This window comes from Chelonoidis abingdonii, chromosome 1 (genome assembly GCF_003597395.2).
Source record: "Chelonoidis abingdonii isolate Lonesome George chromosome 1, CheloAbing_2.0, whole genome shotgun sequence".
Classification (NCBI taxonomy): domain Eukaryota; kingdom Metazoa; phylum Chordata; order Testudines; family Testudinidae; genus Chelonoidis; species Chelonoidis abingdonii.
This window is the reverse complement of record NC_133769.1, coordinates 212,557,151-212,579,240: the sequence shown is the minus strand read 5'-3', so window position 1 is coordinate 212,579,240 and position 22,090 is coordinate 212,557,151. Positions and strand designations below refer to the sequence as shown.

Here is a 22,090-nt window from a genome sequence, read left to right as displayed (position 1 = left end):
GGTGGTGGGGTTTTATTTTGTTTTGCTTTGTTTTTGAATGAACATACTTGAATAATCGCAGTGGAGGAGATTTTTGTTCCCACTTTCCACAGAGGGGAAAGACAAGGTGAAGACGTCATCAGAGCTTTTAAAACTAAGCCTCTTTCTTTTATTTAAAAAGGAAGGTTTTCCTATTGCCTACAGACAAATTCAGAATTCGTCACTGTTGCCAGACCACCTGGGACATAGGGAGGACGGGAGTTTTCCAGATGGGTTTTAAGACAATTCATTTATATTTATATAGCCAGAATAAATGTTTTTCCTGAGATAGCATTTCCCTTTGCTGTATCTAGACCACCAACAAAAGAGGGAGGGACAGAAATTCTACTACATTAATAGTCTTGGTGTTTACGGCTTTGGCATTTATTAACTTTTGGGAGCTGTTTATTGAGTCATAAACAGTACTAATGGGGATATTATCTCTAAATTATAGAAGTATTACAGCATTTGGGTTAGTTAAGAGAACAGTTTAAAGCAGTTACATAGTTTCAATTTATCACAATTACCAGCATGATCCCATAATGGGAATTTAATTGCTAATTGTTGGCTTATACTATGAAAAAAACACAGTAATAACGAATGACATACAGCACATGCACATGAGTGCAGATACAAACACACACATAGGCACGCACACACTTCTGTAATATAAGATATTATTTTATCTTCTGATATAATGTATTTTTATTACAATGACTAAATTCATCAGGGCCTCGATTCAACAGTCCATCCCAGTTCAACAAAGCATTTAAGCACATGTCTGTTGCACTGCATTCAATGAGATTTTAAAAACATGCTTACATTGCTTTGCTAAATAGCAATGGGCTTAAGGTCATGCTTAAATGCTCTGATGAACTGGGATCTAGAAGCACAACACAGTTAAGGAGAAAACCTGACTCCACTGAAGTCAATGTGAGCTTTGCTGTTGATTTCAATAGAGCAAGAATTTTATCTATGAATAGTACAGCTGGAAACTGATTCAATGCTCACGTAAGACAATGGGTGTATTTCTATTGACTTCAGTGAGCTTATGGATCATGGTGACCATATTGAGAGCCCTGAGTTTCCTCTAATACATGCAAGTGGAAAGTTTGTACCACTGAACCCTCAAGACAATGTCATTCTTCTAACAGTTTTCCTTTTCAATGAGGAAATTTTCTAAACTACTGTAGTTAACACCATGAACTTGAACTGTTAAAGGGTATTTCTACCAAGTTGCTAACCATTGGCTTACACCATGGTCCTGAGAAGCAGCTGAGTCTGAATTGGCTTCTCCAGTTTTTATTACAGCTAATTCTCAATGTAAAACTATTAGCTAAAGAAGGGGAAGAGGAAGCAGACAGATGGCTCAGCTGAAGGGCAGTTGAGAACAGTGAATTTATTTATTGATAACATATTCCAAAACAAAACAAAAACTGCCAGATGTTTCAGACCATCCAGCTGTATACAGTAACAGCCTATATAATATACAATCTTAATATGCTATACCTGGATGGAATTTCTTCCTCTCTCTTCCTTCCTGTCAAGATACTAGTTTTATTCTCCCGACTGCTGGATCACCCAGATGAGAAGAGTTATTCTAATGGCTCTGTAATTCCTTATCAGGAACTGTGGGAGCATCTGATGGTGTTTAACCAGAGATAAACTTGTCAAGTTGCTATTGGTGAAAGTGGGACATTTCTCTCCTATTATTGTTGAGTGATTAAATCTTCTGAAGCTTCAGATATCATGGTATTAAGATCTTTGTAGATCCTCCATGGGAAGTTTGTCCTGGGGCTACTGAATTACCTTTTGAGCTAAAAGACAGATCAAAGAGAAAGTCTATCAGTTTGTTTTGGTGCAGGGGGCCTCCTTCGCATGAGATGGAATCAGCTCCGTCTATTGTTGTTTGGCTGAAGCTTTTTTGAGGAATATGTAAAATTCCCATTCTGTCAGGTACCGCAGCTCTTGAACCCAGGCCGGGGTGGAAGGGGAGTGGGGAAGGGGGAACGGGGAACGTGCCAAGCAAAAGCCTTAGCCTCTGTACCACAAGCTTACATGAGGAAACTGCAGCTAACGCCTCACCACCACAGACTACTCTCACTGACTAAGCTGGGTCAGGATACTAGCAGCAGACTGCTGATTGGACACCACCAAGCATAAAGCTTCCTCTTGTCTGACCTTTTGTCTGAGCAACTAGTTGCCAGGTCTGCTGCTGACCGGACTCCTGATATCGAATTCCTCACCCTCGTCCCTCTTACCATACCTTGGTCCTAGTTCCTGCCTCCTCAGCTGGTTCTGCTCCTTGCTCCTGCTTCCTCACCTTAATTCCAGTGACTGGAATTCTCACGCTGATTCTGGCTTAATCCTTGGCATGGCTACCGACTCCACCCTGGTCCTGACCCTTGGTTGGGCTCCTGACTCTAACCCTGTCTTGGCTTCTGATGCTGCCCCACTATGGCCCCTGACACATTCTCAGGTACTGGGTTGAGCTAGTAAGTCAACACTGGGTACTTTACAAGATCCAGTCAGCATAGTGGGGTGAGGCAGTACCTCAGTGGGCATCTCTTAGCTACTGCCATGTAAAGCTGGGATGTCTGTGGACAGAAGATATATTTAGGATATGAGGGAGGCTCTTCTCCAGAGACTGTTAGTTAAGATCAATTGCAAGGACTGCGTCCCACTTTATGTGGTAAGTGCTTTAAAGTTGTGGCCTTATGCCATCTGGAAACATAATCTTATGATATTGTCTTCATTCAGGCATCTCATTAGCAATGTGAAGAGAGAGAGGAAGCTGGTGGCGGGATTATGAGTTGAAATAGTCAGGGGGGTTGTATATTCTGTATTACATTATACAAACAATAAGGCTGGCTTATGATTGGCTGGGGCCTCTTCATTGCCACTTGTGAACAGAAGATCTGGTGGAAATTATTTGTGCTATGTAGTTCCACACAATTTTGCCAGGTGCATTGTGAACATAGTGGCAAGGAATGAAAATCCTTACATGAACCTGCTATGTACCATTCCTAGTAGATTTTTCTGTGGCTATCCAAGTTGCCTAGGGCATGAGAAAGAAAAGAAGGCACAGTCAGAAGTGGGGAGAAAATTCAGTGAGTATTACTACAAATACACAGAACAGCATTACAAAATAGTCAAAAGACAGAATGATGGTAGTTCTCAAACTTTCTTTCCAAAAAAAAAAAAACCAACAAGTCTTGTTACTTATCTACACAGAGATTTTGTCAGACATGTGAGAAGGCATTGTCAAGTCTAAAATAGCTTAAGGAGTGATTTGATCACAATTTGTAAGTACCTACACAGGGAACAAAAATGTGGTAATAGAGGGCTCCTCAATCTATCAGATAAAGGTATAACAAGATCCAATCCCTGGACGCTGAAGTTAGACAAATTTAGACTGGAAATAAGGCACACATTTTTCATGATGAGGGTAATTAACCTTTGGAACAACTTACTAAGAGTTGTGGTGGATTTTCCATCACTGGCAATTTTTAAATCAAAATGGGATTTTTTTCTGTAAAATATGCTTTAGTTCAAACAGGAATTAATTCTCGGAAGCACTGTGGCCTGTAGGATGCTGGACTGGATGATCACAAAGGCCCCTTTTGGCCTTGGAATCTACAACATTATGGAGTCTAATCTATGTTTACAATGTATGACCACAAAACAAATCAGATTTAAATAATCTATTAAACTTGTTTGTAATACAAAATCGTAAGATAAGTATTTGTCTTTGTAAATTAAGCACTTGTCCTTTTCCTTAAATTGCAATTTGAGATTAAAAATCTGTGATCCTCCAGTCAAAGAATTTGATAATTTCACTAACGTATCCAGAAAATACTATCAGAGGGGTAGCCGCATTAGTCTGCATCTGTAAAAGCAGCAAAGAATCCTGTGGCACCTTATAGACTAACAGATGTTTTGGAGCATGAGCTTTCGTGGGTGAATACCCACTTCATCAGATGCATGTAGTCTGACGAAGTGGGTATTCACCCACAAAAGCTCATGCTCCAAAACATCTGTTAGTCTATAAGGTGACACAGGATTCTTTGCTGCTTTTACAGAAAATACTAGTGCAGAGCTGAGAGTCAGACCTTCTGAGTTCTAATCCCGGTTCTTCTACTGACTCACTATTGCCTCAGGCAAGTCCCTCCACATCTCTGCCTCAAGCTTCCCCACCCTTCTTAAACTGGAATAATACTTACCAGCTCACAGGGTTGTAGTGATAATGAAGGAAGTCATGTCTAAACATGACTTGAACTCATACAGTGCTATATATGTGCAAAGTACTGACAGGAACTCCACTTAATCATCACAATCTTGAACGATAAGCAGGGTATCCATTCATTTCAGATGAGAAAGTTCTGTTTTACATTGAGAACACTCGTTCACTAAGACTGAAATAAAACCACCAATTCATTTCACACAGATTCCCCAAATAAGTTTTGACATCTATCGATTTAGGAGGTATGTAAAGCAAAAATCAAGAGCTCAGAGTTTCTGTGTTACACTTGCAAGATATTTACTTCTATATTGGGTAGGCTGCAATTATCTTTGATACCAGGAAATGTGCTTTGCTAGAACCCCTCCATAAACTAACTGGCTTTGACATAAACAACACTTAAGATTCAGCAGGGATACATCAATATAAAACTAAGCAGCATGAAAAAAAATGGAAGAGAATACACCTTTACCTCCATATAACGCTGTCCTTGGGAGCCAAAATATTTTACCACGTTATAGATGAAACCACGTTATATTGAACTTACTTTGATCCACCAGAGTATGCGCCCTCCCCCCACCCCCGAGCACTGCTTTACCATGTTATATCCAAATTCGTGTTATATTAGGTGGCGTTATATCGAGGTAGTGGTGTATTAAATTATTGTGCTGATATAGTCTGACTTAATGTTGTTAGTGATCATTTTTGTTTCTTTGCAGATGAGAATGGTTTAGGGTCAGTCACACTTTGCTACATTTGATTCTCACTGTAAGACTTCTGAATATTTGTGTATTCTACATATAACCAAACATGAAGATTAGTTTAAAGGACATTTTTATTTGCGCTCATGTACTTACAGTACAGTACTTCGTATTTTGCAAGAATTACAAAAATACATGAACTATATTTCTACATTGGAGTAAGACATTTAAATTCAGTAAAATCTGTATCTGTGATTCTTTTATTTTTTAAGGAAAGTTTACAGTATCTGTCCAGATACACTTGGTGAAGTTGCAACAGTAATTCAAAAGAAGTGACCTGCATAGACCAGATTATTCTTCAGTGCCAAAAACATCCTCTATTAGGGGTAAATATTTTATCCTTTTCACTGGAAGAGATGGTGGCTGCCCACTCCAGTCATCTTCGTACTGAAAGTGATAAACAAGAGGACAAACTTAGAACTCATTTTGAAAACAAAAATAACTAGAAATATCCCAAAATAATGTTAAGCAAGTTATTTCATTTCTACATGCAAATCACCTGTAAAAAAAACAAATTTGTAAAGCATATCCTCCTAAAAAATATGGTATCGATTTTGACCAATGCTGCTGAAGTTTTAATTAAAAATATCCCATCATCTCCACTTCAGCCCTTGTTTTTTAATTAAAGACTAGTGTACTGTTTTGTTCAGTTAGACACCTATACTTCACAGATATGTAGGTTAGCTAAGAGAACAAGTCCTTTGTAGGAATTGTCAGCTTTCAAACTAGTAGACAAAACGAAGAAGAAATGTAAGTTATAAGATCAAAACTTCAGGACTAATTCACTGAGTATGAATACAAACTAAAATTTTTGTTTGTCAGATATAATCATCTTACACCTAGACAAAATGACCGTAGTCCACATTAAATCACAGCTCAGATAAAGATTCAGCTGAGAAAGTCAAAGAATCAATAAAAGGATTTATATTCTCTTTGTTATCTTCTCTTTCTTCTTTTGTTATTCATCTTTTCATTAAAATGTACTCATCTAAAATAAATTCATTATTATATATTACAGCTAACCAACAAAATAATAAATTGAATAAATAATGCCACCACAGCCAATTTGGATAATTTACTAACTTGTTTGTTAATTTACTATAGTTCCGGATATCTCAGTTATGTTATGTAATGTATAGCTTTTTTTTTTTTTTTTTTTAAAACAATTAATGCAGAAGTGATTCTCCTATCTAGCGGGATAACAAAATACACCTTTGTGGCTTGGGGCAGGGATTGTTGTTGGGTTTTTTTGTTCTGTGTTTGCAAAGTGCCTAGCACAATGGGTTTCTGATCCAGGACTGAGACTCTAAGGCACTACGGTACTGCAGATAATAAAATGAGAATATGACCAACAATTTCCATCTTTTTGACCTTGTCTGCAACCTTGCTCCCCTCAAGTCCGTTCACTGTGCTGCCACTAAGATGGTCTTCCTAGCCTGTAGCTCTGTCAGCTCACTTTCTGTAAGCTCTACTGCCAACACAAATGTCTTTTCCTGACCTTTACAATGTAACCCTGCCCAAATTATCCCTGGTATTTTATTATATTGATCACAGCCCTTGTTCCACTAAAGATGCCAACCCTGACTGACTTCTTGGTTCACAAATGTCTTTTGTCTTTTCTCCCTTGCTGTCCCATGTTCACTGGAAAAATTCCCTGACAAAATCCATAACACCAATCCTCCCTCAAATCACCTCTGCCATGATGCCTACAAAATACTGTCATCTGATAACAGTGAGGCAAAGTGGCAAGCTGTGATCACAGCCACTGATTGGCTTATTATGACTACAAACTGAACACACTGCCTCTCCTCACTACCACTCAGTCCTTCACCCCCTATTCAAGGTTCACTTCAGGCACACTACCTACAAGAAATCGGTCTGTGCCCAATTACTAGTCTGAAGCAGTTGGGCAAGCAGCCAATACAGCTAGGAGAAAAATATGAAATAAATAACAAGCCAACATATTTGTATATTTTTCTGCCTCTTTCACCACCACCCCCTTCATATGGTGCTCATCCTTTTAGTTTTGTAAGTGCTTTGGGTCGGAAACTGCATCTATCTCTGTTTGCATAGCACCTAGTACCACAGTGCCCTAATCCTGACAAGCATCACTGGATGCTATCACAACATAATCATTGACTAGAATTCCGAACCCCCTGTTTGAAAAGTGCCCTCATCTTAACATGGAGCACACACTTTTAAAATCTGAAACATATCCAGTATAATGTGGATGTTGTAAAGATATGTACAGGATCTTTCTTAGATGCATACAAGAAATTTTTTCCGAATTATGCAGTCCAAGAAAATGACACCAAGGAAAGCTTAGCAACTCAGCAGCACTGTGCCCTCACTAGTCCCTACAGACAGTTTTATAGGCTCCAGAAGAGTGAGCAAGTAGCGAATCCACTACGTTGTCAGGATGAAAACACAGCACTTGCATATAACTGGTGAAAATATGCAGCTGTTGAATTTAAAATGCACAGAACCCTATGCTTCTAAACCAGCAGAAGCAGAGAAGACTAAATGAAACACATTCAATATCAGCAGTCAAGGGCTGGGTCAGAAGAGCAATGTTATATGCACGCTGAGATGCTTTGGATTTCTTTGCTATGACATTTTAAAAAAAATCAATTTGATTGGATTATGCACAATGCTATTTTAAACCATTCTGTTCTCATACCAGCACAAGACAGCCAGGTCAGATTAATCTTTGCCGTTTCCTGAAATGACATTTTTACTTACCCTAAGTACTAGGCTGACAGAGACATATTAGTTTATTTCTCCATACTACTCCCACTACCTACCAAGGAAGTGGTGTATTCTGTGCAAGTTTCCATAGAGTTATAGAAAATTTTAGGTACATTTTGCAGTGTCAGTGGAGTTTGTAGACTTAACTGATAATTGTGACTTCTGAACATAAGGTTTGCGTAATAGAAAGTGTGAGCACCTGACAGTCATGCCCTTGTTCACAGGAGAGCACAGCCCTTTTCCTTCCTATATTTCCCTAGAAATCCATTAGAGATGTGGCATCGACTGTGCACAACAGAGTTACAGAGTTCCCATGCCTTATACTGGTTCTCTGCTTCGCCCAATCCTTCACAACAGAAACAAACTGCTCGAAAAACCCAGACAAGATCCATAAAGATTGAGTCTCAGATATTCTTTGTTGGATAAATCAATGATGTTAATATATTATGACTGAACAACATCAGCGGCAGCATGAAAGGGGCTTTCAGGTTTTGTGCACTGCTTTTTTGTTTTGAACATCTTAACTTTACCTTTATAGGAACCTTTATTGTCTGGAAAGTCGGAACTGGATTCTCTCTCCAATTCAGCCCATTGACAAACTTCTTATAATCTACTTGTTCCTTGCCACCTTCAAACCTAAAAGCAGAATATTTATACATATTTTGATTCAATTGTGACCTATTTTAATATACTTTGCCATATTTTACATCACACAACAAATTGCATTTTTGATAATTAATTTCAAAAATATAGAAAATGGACAACAGGCCAAGGAGAAGACTCTGCAGAATATGTCTCTATTGTACTATACATTACACTTCATATAAAACTTTACTCTTCATTGTTGTCTGTCACATAGGACTTTTCATTGTCTAAAGTGTATTAGAGTTCAACTCATTTCATTTTCTAAACATTACTATTAGCCAATTTTTCTTCAGTACACGAACGTTATGATCAGTGGAAGCCTTATAGTTTTGGAATAAAGAGTGAAAATGTTCTTGGAGGCACCCTGTAAAATCCTGTCTTCATGTTTGGAAGAGAACCTGCTGGTGCTATAGACGCAAGAGAATACAGTTGATCTTGTTTATTTTGCTACTTTGACTTATAATCCTTTCATAAAAATAAGAACCCATCCAAAATTCTCTGGGCACCCATTTTGTGATCTCCAGTGCTGTGTAGAGCAGGACAAATACTTCCTACTTTTTGATTAAGAAGCTAGCATGTGCCATAAAAGTTGACAGGCATTAACCTTTGATTGCACATATATCTTAATATGATCTATGGTGCACACGCATTGAATTTCATAAGCCTTATGACACGTGATTTGTTTTTGTTTTTATTACCAACCTGTAGTATTGCTTTCAACCCTCTGAAGAAAAAGTTAGAGTACTACATTATGCTGACATCCTAAAACTTCATTACTTAGAACCTTTGAAGTCGTATGTTCTCAGTATATAGGTTGGCCTTTTGCTGGTTTGTGGAAAGTCAAGATATAATCCACAGCACAGACTCAGAGTTGTACAAGTTAACAGAGCCGTTTTTTTATATAGGGAAGTGAAAGAATTTATTACTTAAACCTATACCAGACCACTTTCATCTAAGACTGTATAGGTGCAATCCAGTGACTCTAACTGACTTCAACAAGCATTGGATTGGGGCCAAAGTCCTTTGATCTGACTGTGAAAGCACCCTGAACAGCTAGGAACGCTGTCTTTGAATTAATATCCTTAACTAGAGTGAAAATTTTCAAGCCTGGGTGCTGAAAATTAGGCTCCTAAATCCATATTTAGGCAGCTATGTAAAAGTGGCTTGAAAATATTCCAAATTCATACTGGTATATGGTAGGTGGATACAAATCCCTTGACTACCATGGACTGCACCTGCTTACACAGGTGAATTTGAATAAGGAGATGCCTTATTTTTGAGTTATGAGTTTGGAGCCAAAGGTACTAGATGGACTGGAAAGAGATGCTCTACATTTGAATGATCCGAGTTAATATGAGTAGCTAGTATAATGCTTTTCAGTAATAAAGGAAGTTAGATTTGCCTCCTCCAAAAGGAGGCAACTAAGATCACTTGACACCTTGTCCCCCTTTAGTTTAGCTCTAGAACGTCATCAAAGCATTTGAGGTTAGAATATGTTATAAGATTCCTTCCTCCCCACAATACTTGGAGAACAATTTTCTTTTCTTTGGCAGAAGACAGCTCTTGTTTGTGGCCTCTGCAAAACGTGTTCACCTTGGATTACCTCAACATGTAGAAGCCTGCTTTATCAATTTGTAAGAATGTAGTGCTGAGTGACCCAACCTGTTTATAAATGTTTCTTTTCCAGCCAGGAAAGTTGCAACCCAAGTGTTCTTTTTCTAGATAGCAATATTTACAGAGCTTAAGTTCCTTTGTTTTGAAAAATACTTTATTAAAATATTAATCTGACAGCTGTAGAAAGTACTATGTCACTTTGACTTAACAGAATATTTGTTGAGCATGCTGTGCTGCTACTTCAATTTGTTTGATAGCTTCTGTATATTCTGGATAAGTGTTTAAGTTGGTTATAGGAAAAGATTAAAGGACTAGCACAAGCTGGTTTGTACAACTGGTCAGTATGAGCTAAGTAATGTTGGTGGCTAACCTGTGGTAAATATATTGACTAGCACATACCCAACAAATGTATACTGCACTACCTGTCTGTCATAGGGTACTGAAAAACCAAAAATGTTTGTAAAAGGTTAAGATCTAAATATTGGTACCTGTAAGTTCCTTAAGGCCACAGTAGAGATAGGTGTGTCTATGGTGCCACACTGAGCTGGAGAGAGAGTATAGCAGGATGACCAGGGGTGCCTTTTGAGTCCTGCTGTCTGCCTCAAGAGTTTTTTTCGCTGTGGACGGGGAATTATGCCTATCCTACCGGAGGGAGCATAGCACCCCCAAAATATACAGACTTTAGAGGGTAGGTTGCTGGGTAAAAGTCACCAGGGCACACACACCAACAGATAGCAAAAAAGCAGAGAGGTCCTGGCCTGTTGTGGGTGGGAAGTTCTAGGGACAGAATTATTCTGGCCCAAATCTCATTGCTCTGGCCCTTCTGAGGATCAAAGATGCCTGTAGGTCTTCTCCCTCTTCCTGTTAAGCCAGGGGAGGTGGGGTGCTCAGAGAAAAGTGTGACCCTGGGGTGGCACCAGGTAAAAACAAATTATCAGTTTTGCATTGTCCAAATTAAAATTGAAGCAAAACGTAATGGTTTCGTTGTGTGTTGGTTCATACACACATGGAAACTTGGGGGCTATAAAATGGAACTAAAAAACATCCAGCAAAAAGCTGCAAACTGAAGTTGCTGCATTTTCCACAGCTCTACTCAAAATGCATCTAGTTTGCGTAAAGATCGTCTTTGATGCATGCACTCTTCCACTGTCTTGTTCATCACTTCATTCCATATAGGAATTACAGTAAATTTTGGAGTTACAGTGAGTGGGCCTCCTGGCACAAGGAGACCACTTGGGATATTAGGTTCCAGAGGCACATGAGCTCCAGCCCTCCCCAGCCTGGCAGCTGCCCCCACAGGCTTTCCTGAGCTGCCAAGCCTCCATCTTTTCTAGACGCCCACAACCACCTCACAGCAGCAGCGCTGAGAGAAACCACCCAAATGTGTCCATAGCAATTATTTAGCATAAAACTTACAATATTTTTTAAAAGCCACAAGATGTGTGCAGTACAGATGAATTAACACATGATCTTATATTTGAAACCTTTGTCGTACATTCCCTCTACCTGCTTCCTTTCCTCCATTTTATCTTTCCTCATTCACCATGTCTCTAGTCTGTAAGCCCCTTTTAATTGTGAATTAGTGCAGGTTCACAATGAATAAATAAAAATAGGATCAAAAGAAAATACCAACTATTTCAAAATGCAAAATTTTATTTTTCAAGCTTTTTAATTGTGCTTGTGTATTAAACAAGCTCACTGTTCCTTGTATGTTTGCATAAACTTAAAGAAATGCTATAATAAAATGTTGCATTTTACTGGTAGAAACAAATAGGAAGCCTCTGCATATCTTTAATACATCATGGTAAAAAATCTGCACCTGCTCCGTAAATTAAAAAAAATATATTTATACCAATGAGACACTAAGAATTGCCTTAGTACTTTCAATGCACTATAACTTTACATTATTGGCCAGGATTCTCTCTTCACTTGCTTAGATTGGGATGCTCTAAGGGACAGAAACCACGGGTGAAATCTTGGGCTCACTGAAGCCAATAGCAAAACTCCTATTTACTTCAATGTGGCCTAAATCCTTACTCTGTTTGATAAGTGCCATGGACATCTGCGGTATTATATACAAGTGTTAAATAATAGATATTTATGGGTATTACTTTTTAAATAGAAAATTAAAAAGTTAATAAGTTATTTATCGTTTAACCTCAGGAAAAAAACTGCAAGCTGTAGGATATATACCCCCAGTTAATGCATTAGCTAAAGCTGCTGGTGTTGTGGGATTTGCCTCATTTTTCTCCTTAATATATTTAATAAATTCAGAAATGTTCATTACAAATACCCATGGAAACAAAAATCAAATTACTCCTTATCCATAAAAACAGATGAAGGGCCATCAGTGATAAGTGGCACTGCTTTAGATTAAACAGTGGACTTTCCAGAAGCGAAACTGGCTTATCAACAGCAATGCTGCTGTGTTAGATGTTTCATGGCTTTTCAACCTTCATGAGAAATGGGGGGATGGAGGGCAAGATACTAAATATCCTTCAACCACTCCTATTACCTGCAAGGTAGAGTTTAAGGCCTCCCAATAAACCAGAAATTAATTCCAATTAAATCCACTACAGGAAACATCTTCCTGACCACAAACCCCAAACAAACAAAAGTCGCTATTAAATACACATCCTTACTGAAGTGGTACCAACTGCACAAGCCTTTGTTTAAAAATGTAAATACTTTCTTCTTATCTGTAATGTAAGGACTCACTGCATATACTGAGATCTTTCATTCAATGAATCTTTATCACTAAAATTACTCACGGTTCTTTATTATGTAAAGCAACTTTTAGAATGAAATGATCTTCCAATAGATATTAAGCATCCTCCCTGTCTTCTAAGCTTGTATATTATTTTAATAATAATTTTAAATGAAAGGGGTTTGGTAGATTTTTTTTTTGAAGCTGACTCCATTCAGCCCCTCCTTATAAGAGAGGCTGTCGACTTTCAAAATCTTTCCCCCTAATGCCAAACAAGATATATTTATTTTTGAAGCCTGTGATGTATCAGGTCTGTCAGTTCTTCTTTGGTGTTAGTGAATAAAGGAAAACTCCACTTCATCCCTCCTCTAGTTGCATCAATTCAATCACAGCCTTTGAGACTATGAGAATTCTAACTCTAAATGCCAATTGTCCCGATGCACTTTTTGTGCTGGACAGCTTTGTGGGAATTCTAAAAAAAATGAATTTTATACGTCTTTTGACTGATGCTTGTGACTCAACTGTCAGAAGTGATGAATGGTCAGCAGTTTGTAGAAGTCATCCATCTGGCTACCACAGGGAATTCCTCTAAATGCTTTTGGTCCATAGACAAACTGAGCTTAAAAACAATGGTACCTTAGGTTTCTTAAGGCAGACTTGCAGGTAAAGAGTGACTTTAAAAGGTTTCTCCTCCAAGCAGTATCCTGTGAGTTTGGTGAAGTATGGAGGGCTAGATTTGGGCATTAAGGATTTAAAGGTGATCAAACTTTCCCTCACCTTGCTGTTTGTAGAGAATCCTGTCATTCAATGGTAAATCCCTGAAGCATACATTGAATTTCTGCTAAAAGCTAGGAGCTTGCATGCATGAAAGCATCTATTCCTGACAAAAAATAAGACCTCCTTCTGCTTTTGACTTGATGCTAAGAGGTCTCCATATCCTCAAAATAATTTTCTTAATGATTTCTAGTAGGAGAAAAGAAGAGACCAAAGACCATATTCTAAAACTCAAACCAGACTGTTGGCCAGTTGGCTTAGACCTGCTTCAGAGCAGGGGGCTGGACTTGATGACTTCTCAAGGTCCCTTCCAGCCCAATATTTCTATGATTCTCTTCCTTTTTATTTGCAAATGTTTACCAGTATGAAAACTCAAAGAAGTGCATGAAAAGATTCAGCAGCACAGCACATACACAATTGTGTGAACTGCTGAAATTCTTAGGAAATATTTCTACAATTTATGTAAAATACTCACCTCCCATTAAACATACGTTACATTACAGTGCAAGTGACTTGTACCTGCCCACAATGTTTTATCTGGCCTTGACTTACATGGTCAGTAAAGCTCGCAGAAGATCATCAGCCAATGGCAATCTGAACGACTTGCAAATAGTCCTGCATTTCTCATGGGGCAGCAACCCACATCTGCACAAATATAAAATGAAGTGAAAAAATTTCCTTCGTGTTGTCTACCTTCACAGGTTTAACAACATGGAAGCAAAATGTATATTTCAAATGCATGTATTATGAATAAGGAAACAATACAAAACTTGTTGAAAATCTAAGGGTAAAAATGAAAATCGTATTTCACACACTTTCACTTTTGCATAATAGGAAAAACATCAACACTTTACACACATAGCCCTCTTCCCCTGAAGTATTTAAGTCTCATGTATACTACAGGTGGAAGGTATACCATTTACAGATTTCTAATTCTAAATCTATGATCCTACAAAACCAGGACAAACAATTTATATAAGTGATTATTTTGAATTAAATAAAAATCTCAGATTTTTTATTTTTTGTTAAATGTCTATTTTTCCTCCTAGATTAAAAAAAATGTTTTTCTATGGTTGCAGGGCCAGGAACATAACTATTTCACAGGCTACTCAATACATCTGAAATGATGCAGACTCCATCAGCAAATCAGAAAGAAAAAAGGAGGACAGAGAAGCAGTCTAGTTCTCATCCATCCTTAAGTGCCTCCTACCAGAAACCTGATCCTTTGAATGCATTCATGATATGCTAGGCAAAAGAGAGACAGAACCTGGGTCTCCAAATAGAATTTTATCAAATCATGAACCAGCTTAAAAAAAAAAGGCAATTATTAGTTTGAATTAAATACAGAAATCTTACTTTTCACGGTCATTGTATACAAAGGTAGCAGAGAGTTGTCCGAAATTCTCAAAGCTATTTTTCTTTAGCTGTTCTTGAGCCACTGCAAGAAGGAAATTGATGTCCATTTCAAACTCATTTTGCTCGCTGTAATGACGTCCAATAGTCATAATTTCATGTTCTGACAATTTTCCACCAGTGATATTCACCATCAAATTTCTGTTAGCAAGAAACAAATAAATTAAATAGAAAAATAAAGCAAAGCAGTCAATTAAAAGCTGAGTATTTAATGTAATTAAGAGTTCTGTGAAATTAGGTGATGTACCGTACTCAGTTTGTGATGCTGATATTAAGTCCATATAGTTTAACATGAATGCAGCACTACTCAAGAAACTGTTTAAGAAATTACCTAAATTTTAACTCTTTAGGGAAGAGACCATTTCTTCCTACTGGTTTGTAGAATACCTAGCACAATACTGGTACTATACAAATCTTTGTAATCTCTGAAGTACCTTTCCACAGCATTGTCTTATTGGAGTCATACTGAAGACAGTATTTATTGTATCACTGTCTTTGTCCATCTACTGTACATGATCTTTTTTCATCTTATCAATTAAAAACTACCTTCCAGCCTACTTGATCAGATATTTGTAGAACTATGAGCTAGCAACACAACCACACTTATGTCACCTACACAGAAAATACATAAAATAGGGAAACAGCTGAGGACACTGCCAAAAGGACAGAGTCATAGAGCTAGGCACGCAAATGGTGCAGAGGTGTGAAGTTCCCAACACAGAGGAAGTGCTGTGAAAGCTGGCCCCACCCCAGAAGCTCTGAGTGGTAGAGGGATGAAAAAACAAGGAGCTGGGCAGAGAGATGTCAGGAGCATGGTGCATGGCTAAACCTTGCACTATTCTCTGATAATGCAGCCCTTAATAGTCAACAATTAATTCATAGCACAAAAACATACTGCCCGCCCCCCGAAAACTCTACCACAAATGTAATGATTTTTGTATCTGTTTCTTTTAAATGATTTGTTTTTTGGGGAGCCCTGCCCAAATAAAAGTGTCAATCCAGGGCCTATAAAGTCTAAATTCTCAGAGCTATTCACTAAAGGGTACTGAACACAACATACTCTCTGCTTTGATTCAGCTGATTCACTCTGAGCTGGATTTGTACTAAGTAACACAGAAAGACCCTTTATTTACAATGACTGGAGATGAATAGCAGGAGAGGACAAGGTGTACAGAGCTCCAGATAAATCTTATTTCCAGACACAGGGAAACTGAGCATTTGCATTTGAATTGAGTGCATGAAATACAACACTATACCAAAGCTTGGTCCCGCTCTTGTTGTTATGTGTTTTACAGTAACGCTCGGAGGCCCCAATCAAAATTAAAGCCCTTTGTGCTGGGCACTATACTACCACCGTAGAAGACTATCCACACCCCAAACGGCTTACAACTAAGATCCGGATCCTTCAATGATTTAAGCATATGCATAACCTTACACATATGAGTAGTCACACCCACTTCAGTGGGTCGATCCACATGCATAACTTTACATCCACGCTTAAGTCTTTGCAGGATTAGGATCTGAATAAGGCCTTCCATATGTTTTCTCAACTCAGACAATGACAATCAAAGCACCAAAGATTTCCTCAGATGAAATTATTTTCTCTTTTGCGATTTAAGGGACATCCTAGGCTTACTATGAACTGAAGAGTGCTGAAGACCCAAAATTCCAACTCAGAATTTTATTGACTTCTCCTGCCAGGAAACAATGTCAAGTAACATGAATCTTCCCTATACAGTATAGTTGTAGTTGTGTGGGTCCCAGGAAGCTAGAGAGATAAGGTGGGGGAAGCAGCATCTTTCATTAGATCAACTTCTATTGGTGAGAGGGACAAGCTTTCAAGGCACATAGAGCTCTGTTTTCTTAGTTTTCTTTTCTTTTAATTTTTTTATTCTATAAGGATGAATCAGATTGCAATCTAAGATTAGGAGGGTCAGAGAAGAAATTATAATTAACTGCTCAAGAAAACTTTCACAAGATGAATGAAAGAGCAGCATCTTCATTAAACCCATGTGATTCTGCTATGTCTCTCACTGTAAATGGCCCTGCATATCACCTTCTGAAAACCAGAGGTCAGGACATGACTCAGACAGAGTGTTTAAGTTTCCAGACTGGTCTTCGCTTTAAGAACATAAGAATGGCCATACTGGGGCAGGTCAAAGGTCCATCCAGCCCAGTATCCTGTCTGCCGACAGTGGCCAATGCCAAGTGTCCCAGACGGAATGAACCTAACAGGTAATGATCAAGTGATCTCTCTCCTCCCATTATCTCCACTCTCTGACAAAAAAAGGCTAGAGACACCATTCCTTACCCATCCTGGCTAATAGCTATTAATGGACTTAACCTCCATGAATTTATCTAGTTCTCTTTTAAACACTGTTATAGTCCTAATCTTCACAACCTCTTCAGGCAAGGAGTTCCACAGGTTGACTGTGCACTGTGTGAAGAACGTTCTTTTATTTGTTTTAAACCTGCTGCCCATTAATTTCATTTGGTGACCCTTAGTTCTTATATTATGGGAACAAGTAAATAACTTTTCCTTATCCACTTTCTCCACATCACTCTGCTTTTATTACCTCCCTGTCCCCCTTCGTCTCCTGTTTTCTCAAGTGAAGTCCTAGCCTTTATCTCTCTCATAAGGGACCGCATGTCAAACCCTAACTATTTAGTGCCTTTCTGATCGCCTTTTTCTAAGCCTATACTTTTTTGAGGAAAGGAGACCACATCTGTACGCAGTATTCAAGATGTGGGAATACCATAGATTTATATAGGCATAGATATCTTCATTCTTTGTCTCTATCTTTTTATTGAGTCTCACTCCTCTTTACTTTTTGACTCCCGCTGTACACTGTGTGGACATCTTCAGAGAACTCACGATGACTCCAGACCTCTTTCCTGACTCATAGTTAAATTAGCCCCACTCATTAGTATGTATAGTTGGGGTTACTTTTCCATGCATTACTTTCCATTATTCACATTAAATTTCATTGCCGTTCTGTGCCCATACTTAGTTTTGTGAGATCTTTTTGAATCTTTTCCACAGTCTGTTTGGTCTTAACTATCTTGAGACAGTTTAGTGTCATCTGGCAAAACTTTGCCACTTCACTGTTTACCCCTTTCTCCAGATCATTTATGATAATGACATGGATTGGTCTACAACTGACCCTCGGGGCAAACCACAGCTTTCCCTCACTGCTGAACAATCTGCCATTTATCCTAACTTGTTGCCGTCTTTTAACCAGTTTCACATCTATGAAGGTCTTCTCTCTATCATACAAACTCATTAATTACGGAGAGCCTTGATGAAGACCTTGTCAACACGTTTGAAATAATTCATATGTCCACTGGAATCCCCCTTGCCACATGTTGTTGACCCTTACAGACTCTATAGATTAGTGAGACGATTATCTCCTTTACAGAGCATGTTTACTTTGCACCACATTTATTCTTGCTACTGGGTGCCTGACATTTTATTCTTTACTATTGTTTCCACTAATTTGTCGTACTGGCTTTAGCTTACCGCTCATGTGATCGTCTGGATGCGACTCTAGGCCCTTTTTAAATCTTGGTGTACATAGCCATCTTCAGTCACTGGCGTACAGACTGATTTACGGACCACACCATGTAATATGTCCCATTTCAATTTTGAGTTCCTTCTGAACTCCTTGGTGAATTGCCATCTGGTCCCGGTGACTTGTTATCGTTAGTTTTATTATTTATTCACAGCTTCTCTAGTGACCTTCACATCGTAGCACATTCTCTCAGATTGTCTCCTACAAAGGTGTGCTCGGTTTGGGGAATCTCCCTACATCCTCGGCCGTGAGACTGACGCAAGAATCATTTGTTTCTCACGCATTACTTTATCATTACTTTCAAGTGTTCTTTTTGTATCTGATCGCCAGGGCCCCAAGGCTTCCTGCTTCTTGATGTCTTTAACATATTTTGTTATTATTTTGATTTTTGCTAGCTGTTCTTCAAACTCCTTATTTGGCTGCTCTTATTCATTTTTACACTTAATTTGAACAGTGTTATGCTTCCTTTCTATTACCTCAGCTCAGATTGCTTCCACTATTTTAAAGATGCCTTTTTCTCTCGCTGCTTTCTTCTAATGGTTTAGCTACAGTGCTCGTTTTTTAGTTTCTACTATTTTTTTATTTGGGTAATCCATTGAGTTGGCCTCTATTAATGTGTCCTGAGCACCATGCAGCTTGCAGGATGTCACTTTAGTCACTGGTACCTTTTATTTTGTTTTACTAACGCGCCTCATTTTTGCCATAGTTCCCTTCTCGAATTAAATGCCCACTGTTGGGCTGTTGAGGTGTTTTCCCACCACAGGATGTTAAATGTATATTCATTCATGGTCAACTATTTCCAGCGGTCCTGTCAGTTACCTCTTGGACCAGCTCCTGAGCTCCACTCAGGACTAAATCGAGAATTGCCTCTCCCCTTGTGGGTTCCTGTACCAGCTGCTCCAAGAAGCAGTCATTTCAAATATTGAGAAATTTTGTCTCTGCATTTCATCCTGAGGTGATATGAACCCAGTCAAAATGGGGATAATTGAAATCCCCCACTATTTTGAGTTCTTTATTTTGATAGCCTCTCTAATCTCCCTTAGCATTTCATAGTCACTTTCAGTGTCCTGGTCTCTTTAACAAAGCTTCTCAATAGCATGAACAATACTTCTGCCGATACATTCTGTATATTCTATTTATTAATTTCCTGGTTTCTATGCTGTATGATTTGGCATTTGTAAACAGAATAAACAAATGTTATAATTATAATTCTGCTTCACTGCATCATATCTAAGGGTGTATCTTCTCAGTGTAACTTGAGGAAAGTTACACAGAGGATCTGTGCATTACGGAGAAAGCTATTTTGACTCGTTAACTAGGCAGACAGGAGTATATCTGAACCGTAAACTTCAGAGCATAGTGAAATTCTTGACTCATTCTAAGACAAGCCAGGGAGACTGTAGTACTGGAGCATAAGCTTCAGTGTCCCTTACAGCTTCAGGCTGTCAAGCAGGTGTGCGCATGTATTAAAAATATGCATTTTGTAAAGGCATCTAAGTGTGAAATGCTGCGAAAGATTAAAACCAATAGTAACATATAAGAAAATAAAATAAAAAGACATAGGTTTCCTCAAAAAAATTGACTTTTTATCGAAGCAGAGAGGTTTTCTGTTTGCTTTGGCATAAAAATATTTTTCCCCCGAATGGTGGAAATATTTCCAGGCAATTCTATAGTAATGCATATATTGCAAAATGGAACAGGAAGACATGGTTAAGATATTTCAAATCTGTGGATACTGCCCTGTCAGAATTGGTGGGATTCCACTCCACAAGGCGGTTCAGAAGGCCAGCAGTTGCAGGTGATGGGCACCTCATCCCTACAGGAGCCCTGCATCTCAGCACACATGAGGTATGAAGAGGTAGGCCTGTGGTGATCCATGTGAGAGATGAGGCTAGAAGATCTACTGCTTTGTGAGTCCTCTTCTCCTCTCAGATTTGTGGAGGAAGCTATTGAAGCCTCACTGCTTAAAGAGCAGACCACAAGGCGGCTCCACAGCCTTGGGGAGAGAATTCATCTCATTCCACACCCCTCTCATACTGCTCTGCACACAGCTTAGCATTCAGGCTGTTCACAGCTGCACAGAATTCGAGCTTCAAAGAATACACAGTAAGCTTACATATAACAAAAGCTACACCTCCCAGAATAAAAACCTTTCCCACTATACGTAAGTGCCGTCAGCCCTTCTCAAGTCTGCCACTCCAATTTGGTAACCAAGAGACTTTGACACATTATCAGTGCGTGGCAGAGAACAACAAAATATTTCAGATAATTAGTTCATAATTTGGACCAAAGCAAATATTTAATGACCAAGTTATTTGGTTTTTAAAGAAATTACTGGGCATGTGCAATAAACTGCTTACTCAGATAAGGTTTTTCAGCATAACACCATCAACATGGTGTTTTGCCCTGTCTTACAGTAGTAGTAAGACCAACCATCTCAATGCATTTAATGGTCTAATATCTTGACTTTGATCATGGACTAACACCTATTTGATCTCAATAAAACTTCTAACACTGATCCTTGAATACCTTGAGCAAAAAGAAGGTGCCAGTGGCACTGACTTCTCCTGGTATGAATCTTACCTCTCTAGATACTCATTTTTCATTACTGAAGATGAGGTTTCATTCTTTTGTTGATATTTCTACTATAAAGTGTTACAAAGACCTGTCTTTGGCCCTTTTCGTCTCACCTATATCTCTTCCAATATAGTTCATCAGTAGTTTCTATCTGAGCTAACATTTCTATATGGATGACATCCCATTGTACATCTTGTTATTTCCCATTTATCTACTCAACTTATCTCTGAAGCTTCTGATATCATCATATACTACTACTCAAAGTTTCAAAAACTGAAGTCCTAAGTAAAACAATCTTCTCTGTCTGACAGTTTTGACTTTACTACCACTCTCCTCAGCTCAGACCCCTCCTTTACCACCAAAGCCAGAAATCTTGAAGCTAGCCTTGATCCTGAATTTAATTTCCCCTTCCATATATAACTTGCCTATAAATTTGTTCATTACCACTTCTGGATCATTGCCAGAATCCAGACTTCCATTAACCCAGCCTCTCCTCAAATACTTATTCATGCTTTAATCACTGCTTGAGTGAACTACTACATTCCCCCAGGGATGAGCTGGAGCCGGTTTGCACCAGTTAGCATGAACCAGTTGTTAAATTTAGAAGTGATTTTAGAACCCCTTGTTAACTGGCTTCCCTGCGAGGGAAGCTTTGATGGGCTCCGGCTGGGAATCGTGTAATTCCTCCACCCAGCCACCGGGGGGTGCTGTGCTGCAGAGCCTTGTGGGCGCCTCCTGGCCCTGTTGCTGCTGCTCCTCGGACCTCTGGCCCTGGGGCTCCGGCTGCTGCCTGGTGGGTTCCTGGCTGCTCTGCTGGGCCTGGGCTGCTGTCCCCATGTGAGTACCCACCATGCTGCCTGCAGCCACCACGCTGCCTGCAGCCAGGCCGTGTGCACCGCTTGCCTGCACCCCCTGCCTGCAGCCACCCCTGCCCGTACCCCCTGCCTGCACCCCCTGCCCACAGCCACCCACTGCCCGTACTCCCTGCCTGCACCCCCTGCCCACAGCCGGCCCCTGCCCG

The 22,090-nt window shown here is 39.1% G+C and overlaps 1 protein-coding gene across 1 annotated transcript in view; it reads right to left on the bottom strand.

Moving 5' to 3' along the window:
- Positions 1–5,077: 5,077 nt before the first annotated feature.
- EFHC2 (EF-hand domain containing 2) overlaps positions 5,078–22,090 on the bottom strand; it is an 83,176-nt gene continuing 66,163 nt past the window's right edge. Inside the window, exons 11-14 of the mRNA XM_032795811.2 lie at positions 14,864–15,061; positions 14,060–14,152; positions 8,298–8,403; positions 5,078–5,406 (exon numbers count right to left, since the gene is read on the bottom strand). Coding sequence (XP_032651702.2) covers positions 5,311–5,406; positions 8,298–8,403; positions 14,060–14,152; positions 14,864–15,061 — 493 coding nt within the window. The 3' untranslated portion in view covers positions 5,078–5,310. The remainder of the gene's footprint in view (positions 5,407–8,297; positions 8,404–14,059; positions 14,153–14,863; positions 15,062–22,090) is intronic.